Below are 6,659 nucleotides of genomic sequence, written 5' to 3'. Positions count from 1 at the left end.
GAACTTTATACCCTCCGGCTGCACCTCTCCTACCCACGGATTTACACTGGACCCATCTTCTGATTGGAAATCGCTTCAATATACCACGACGTCTAAAAAACTTTTGAACTTTTCCACTTTTGTAAACCTCCTTTATCATCCTTTTTTACCTTACTTTCCTTACTATTCAATTTTTTTTCTCCGTGTTTTTCTCCTTGTCTCCGTATTCTTTCTGTTGAAGAGCGTAGCTCGAAACGTCAAAGACTTTCCGTATTCCCGAGCGTCATACTAATATATACTTTTGTTATTTACACCACCTGTCCTCGTCTGTTGTTATTTTTTGTATATTCTCCCATATATATATATATATATATACATGCATACATACACACTCATGTGGTTGGGCGTAGAGATATGTGAAGAGGCTTAAAAATGTTTTACAAGTGAACGAGTAAAGATCACTAAAAATATTATAAGGAGCATTAGGGAGGTGAGCTGGTAGAATCGTTTGCACGCCGGAGAAAATGCTAAGCAGCATTTCGTCCGTCTTTACGTTCTGAGTTCAAATTCTGCAGAGGTCCACTTTACCTTTCATTTTATCGGGTTCGATAATAAGTACCAGTTGAGCACTGGGGTCAGTATAATCGACTTACACCCCTCCCTCGAAATTGCTGGCCTTGTGCCAAAATTTGAAATCAATATTATGTGTATTATATGGAGCATTATCCTTATAATTATAAAGATGCCTCTGAGTGGCCCAAATTTTAAAATGAATCGAAGAAAGCGACACTCAAATTCGAACTGCTTCCAACTGCTGATCCAATGTAGAACCGTACTTTTTTCATATTCTTACTTTAACATCCTCTGTTGTGCTGGACGCCCGTGAACTCCGTCGTGTGCTTCAATAGACAAGCATATTCTTCCTTCTTTCCACAATACGTACTGTGTGCTTTTCAGTACATTTTCTCTTACAAATAACTTTCTTCATGCTTTCTAGACATCCATACATTTCATTTAATTAAATATTATCGCAATTTTCCCTTATTCCAACTCAGTAGTGTTCTTGAATTCAACGGCTGTCCTCTGTTTCCTCAAATATGATTAATGACTTAGCATCAGAAACAGCAGCCAAACAATTAATGAAGCATAATCAAATAATATTTTGTTTCTTTTCTCATATCTTACTGCAATCTGTCACTGCAAAAGGCAAGAGTATTCAAACAAAAATAACATTTATAAATCAACAATATAACGTTTATATAGGCGTGACTTCACTCGTGGCAAGTATTTTTATAATTTATTATGTACAGCAATGTTTATCCAGATTTAATAAGCTTTATACGGATTGAAAATTGTCTTCTAGGAATAAATATACAGTATTGCTCTTTGAAAACTCCAATCTGATTCGATCTTAATAAAGGAATTGAAATTATATTAAGTGTTTGCGTTAAAAATGATTTGATAATGATGCAAAAATAAATAAAAAAATATGTTGTTTGGTGTGAACACAATTTCTGTAACAAAATTTGCCAAATATAAAATTTAAATTTCAAATATCGCTTTGAAATGAAAACGACAGCTGGAATAGATTTCTGTTATGCTTTCTTTTAATGGTAAACTCTGGAAGCCAGTTTATAAATTCTAAATGTTTAAGCGTGTTCATTGAATTTACCAAATTGAAGAGAAAATTTATTTATATTTGGGTTTTAAAATGAGTTCTGTACAGAAAACACGTTGATTGTCATTACTAAATGTTACACAAAAATAACACTGTGAATATATTTTCTAGAAGCAAACGCACACATTAAAATAGCAATATAACAGAACTGTGAAACACGAAATAAATATAGAATCTACCCAAAACGTACGAATGCCCACGTGCATGCAAAGGACTATCTGAAATGTATCATGTAATACTTATGTCTGGCTGTTTGGAAAGTAATCATTTGTAAATAGAACAAATATACTTTAACACCGAAGACAATTTTAAACACAGTTATCCAAACACACGTATCATCTGAACACACACTTTCTATAGAGAAACTTCAGATTTAGTATTCTGTTAGAGCTATTCAAATAAACTGAATAATCAGAAATTTTTATCTTGTTATTTGAAACAGGTCAGCGGATGACTAAGATTTTCTCTCTAGGCATCCCATACACAACAAAATCCAGTATCCCAAGTCCTGAAAATGATTGGTACGCAGACCTGACAAAATCTCTCCACTCCGCAAAACTAAGTGGTGTTTACCTAGCAACGCAGCAAATGCAAGGCCATTATCTGAACTGCGAAAAATGACTTCAAGACTATCTCGCCTTCCAAACTGTAATTTTGTAGAATCCTCTTTCGTCCCACTTCACAACAATAACGGTTCTGTGAGCAGCAGCCCACTGAGAAAGCGTCTACCTTCCATCTCTACTTTTCAGTCACTTTCACATTGCACACACTTGATAAATTTCCTCCAGTTCTATCCCCCTTTCGACTCCTTCAAGTCCACCATCTTGCATACACAGACAGCAAATGCAAAAGTACCTTTGGTCACTTCAAACCAGAGACATCAATTCTGATGGTGTCTCCTTCCCCATTATTCTCAAACATCGCACCCCAGAGGTATCTCCTGGCTCACCAAACTTTTCGATATCTTCCTCTCTGCAGCGTGTCGCATCCTCAAGAAAGTAACCTTTCTGAACCTGCCAACTATCACCCTATTGCACTCACTTCTAATATTTCTCCAGTAATGGAGACAACCATTAACAATGTCGTCCTCTCACAACTTTTCTCTCTCTCTCTCTCTCTCTCTCTCTCTCTCTCTCTCTCTCTCTATCTATCTATCTATCCCTCTCTCTTTCTCTCTCTCTAATGAGCATCAGTAAAGTTTCCTCTTCCACCTGCTAGTGTACTCTCGTCTTGGAATAATTTGATGAAAAGCAAAGCTTTTGACCGTGCCCAGCATGCGTATCTCCATCCGTCTCTTACCCTCATGGATCTGAAGCTTCCTATCAGATCGCACAATTTCCACATATGTTGACGGAGCTCTTTCTGTTCCTCATTCTATCAATTCCAGCGTACCCCCAAGTATCCAGTTTTTGTCCCCCACTTTCTTACTTCTATGCATCAATGACTTGCCGCCACATCCAACAACATTCCTCTGGCGCAGACGAAACTACTTTTCACCTCTTCATAACATTTTCCAGTCATGCGTGATCCATCCGTAATCAAGACACCGCACACCAAATACACGCTGACTTCATGACCAGAGGTAGGAAACGTCTACCAATGGAGATATACCTATCTTATCTCCTTTCAACAGCAAGAAAACACAAACAGTACTCATATCAAGAAAACATCATCGCACCACGACCTCTTTAACCATGAGCCATATCTCTTCATTTTTATTGTGTCCAATCCACAATGCCACACACTAATCACTTGGCTCAGCCCTTCCTTTCCAGAACACCGGCCAGCGGGAATTCCCTCTCAACTCATATCTTTCCCGCAGGTGTTTACATGCAAAGATTTTAGAGTACAATTAATGACCCCCACCAGTCTAGCAGAAATTATAAAGCCATGAGCAGTATATCTTCCTCCACAACCTGACGACTAAATGATTTTAACAAGAAATTGTTACAGAATTACCTACAAGTTTATGACTTCACGGCAATTTCTACTTTTCTGTGTGGAAACAGTTGTGATACAATTGCAAAAGCGGTGAATTAGATTATCCTTATTTAATAGCTTCTGAATTTTCCAAAGTATTAAATCGCGGCGTTTTCTATCAAGGCATTTACAAATGTACAGGAAGAATTATGGATAAGTTATATATGATAGTGATCCTAAAAAGCCGTTTACTGTCATTCAAGAGCTATCGCAATATTCCTTTAATAAAAGTGACCAACTAAATCATTTTTTTTTTTAACTTGTGCTGGTTTTTAAGAAAAATAATGATATATATGGTTCAATAACTTAATCTTAAAACTCTTTATTCAGAATATATATTTGGTTTGCAAATAGATATTTCCTTTCGATTTTACATTAAAAACTCGATTCTAGATAGTTTTCACAAATCGAAAGGAATTACGAGTAAATCCTCAACAAAGAGTGTATTCTTTGCAAGCAATCGTAAAATGTTCAGAGATTATGTCTTAAGATAATAGTCTATTCAGCTGTGCAGTACACGCATTCTTCGATTTGTAACTATTTCAATGGGATTAGATGCATCCGTTTTAGATTAAGTCAAATGAAGTGCCTGCTTTCTTAACCTGAGAACAGTATTGTAAAACCATGTTATCTCTTTCTTTCATTTCAGCTGCATCCATCTAGAAACCAGTTCTTAATATATTCACATGCTTAAAATCAAGAAATGATGACGTGATACTTCAATAAAGTGGTTATTAGATTATAATAACTGAAAGTGTGAAGACATGTAAGACGTTTCGATTGTCTTATTTGAACATAAGCTTATTTATTTCGAATAAAACCACAAAACAAATGTTTTCTTTTGTACTGGCCAATTTTTTTATGGATATGAAGTGTTTCGATTGAATTAATTTAAGATATTATCGATATTTATTTCATAAATTTTCTGTAGACGTTGAATTAAGAAAAAAATCCAACGTTCTACTGTACAAACTCCGCCATATTGAAATATAGAGTAAGACTTGATTTAAAGAGATTTTCTACGTGATTACTGGACCTGCCAGAAACGGCTAACGAATCCTCCTCAAATCACACACTGTCATGTTAACAAAATATTAGATAATATATATTTCGTTGGGAAATAGATGTTTCCTTTCGGATTTACATTAAAAACGTAATCTAAACAAAAATGTCGGAATGATCATAGGACTCTTGTTCGTGATTGATTGGGAGTTAAACAGCAACAAAGAATAAATTACATAAATGCATATAATGGTCAAAAGTGTAAGTTATCATTTAAATTTATTATTAAATATATTCCCCTTCGATTGCCGCTCAATTCAGTCAGCATTCAAATTTAAACTTTATGCAATTATTAGCCTACTATAGACTATATAAACTCTGCAGCTACAAACATTAATAATTGTCGAATCAACTGACTAAACTTATTTTCATCATCCAAAATCCTACAAGTATACTATTACACTATGGTGTAATGGATTTAACTGACTGTATCATTCCTTCTTCAAATTTGGCGAGCTATTCAGTACAGCACAGTAAACAGAAAGAAAGCTGATTTTTGAATGTTACTTAAGCCTTCAGAATGCTACTTTTCAAGCAATTTATCTCTGGATGCGTTTTATCATTTGAGACGGCGTGGGCTGAATAATGACTATTCAGTCGGTAAACTGAAATCATATCTAATGAAATACCTGCAGTTCTTAAATTCCCTATAAAATCCCATTGAAAATAGATTATAGGATGTAAGCAGAAAAGAAGTAGACACGTCAAACAACAACATAATGACTATTCTAGAACAGACATCAATAATGGTTCAGCAAAACATGCAACAGGAATAAAAAGAAAACTCAAGTCTCTTGAAGCCTTCTAACAAAACTCACAAGCCAAATGTAAATATAAACACCGAAGTTCTTAAAACTGACCACCTACACCATTGGCCAATAGCAAAATTTTTATCTCAGTGTACTGCCCTCGTTTGAACTAATAAAAAGAATGTGTGAGCATGAAGATCGGGGATTTCGATCTACCTGAAACTCATCAGTTTTGATGCAACATACTTTCGAATTAAATTGTACGCTTAATCCTGTATCCTATTTTCCACCAGATCACGACTGGCGTCCTACACAATGAGCACAGGGCTTAAAGCTGTTTCCTCTCAGTCAATGACTTCCAGACGGCTACTTATGGGGATCGAGGTGGTAGATCGTATTAACTCATGAGTCGCGGTATCCTCTTCTACCGCCAATACTTCTTCAAATTTTGAAAGATGAAAACAAATACAAATCACGACCAGTCCTTTATATATCAACATCTGTGGACTTCAGTCCGATTTGAGCCCATGACCACTACCTTCTAATTAATACGCAGGGATATTTTATTGTTCTCTATTGCTGAATCGCTTAGTCGTTCTCTGTCTCTCTGTGTCTCTCTCTCCCTCCCTGTTTATCTCTCTCTCTCTCTGACTCACTCTCTCTGTCACTCTCTCTCTCTCTCGGTCTCTTTCTCTGTCTCTCTCTCTCTGTCTGTATCTCTGTCTCTCTCTCTGTTTGTGTCTCTGTCTCTCTGTCTCTCTCTCTCTCTCACTCTCACTCTCAGACTGTCTGTATCTCACTCTCTGTCTCTGTCTCTCTCTGTCTCTCTTTCTCTGTCTTTCTCACTCTGTCTCTTTCTCTTTCTCTCTGTCTGAGATTTAATCGATCTCCAATGCGGAACCGCTAGGATACGGGGACATTTTATCGATCTCTATTGCCGAACCGCTAATTTACGGAGACATTTTATCGATCTCCATTGCGAACCGCTAAGTTATGGGGACATTTGATCGAACCCTATTGCCGAACCGATAGTTTACAGGGATATTTTATCAATCTCTATTGCCGAACCGCTAGGTCACTCTCTTTCTCTCTCTCTCTCTCTCACTCTCTCTGTCTCTCTCTTTCTTTCTCTGTCCCCTTTTCCTTTCGGTTTCATTTTCGGTTTCATTCGGGGATTCCCCTTTTACTTTCGGTTTCATTCGGGGATTCCC

The 6,659-nt window shown here is 36.5% G+C and overlaps 1 protein-coding gene across 1 annotated transcript in view; it reads left to right on the top strand.

Moving 5' to 3' along the window:
• Positions 1–4,492, top strand: part of LOC106881389 (vesicular inhibitory amino acid transporter) — a 45,775-nt gene extending 41,283 nt beyond the window's left edge. Inside the window, exon 4 of the mRNA XM_014931765.2 lies at positions 4,287–4,492. Within this exon, the coding sequence (XP_014787251.1) occupies positions 4,287–4,331 (45 nt within the window). The 3' untranslated portion in view covers positions 4,332–4,492. The remainder of the gene's footprint in view (positions 1–4,286) is intronic.
• The last annotated feature ends 2,167 nt before the right edge of the window (positions 4,493–6,659 follow it).

Source organism: Octopus bimaculoides, chromosome 10 (assembly GCF_001194135.2).
Source record: "Octopus bimaculoides isolate UCB-OBI-ISO-001 chromosome 10, ASM119413v2, whole genome shotgun sequence".
In the NCBI taxonomy this organism is placed as follows: Eukaryota; Metazoa; Mollusca; class Cephalopoda; order Octopoda; family Octopodidae; genus Octopus; species Octopus bimaculoides.
The sequence above is the reverse complement of the archived record's forward strand: the minus strand, read 5'-3'. Positions and strand labels throughout refer to the sequence as shown.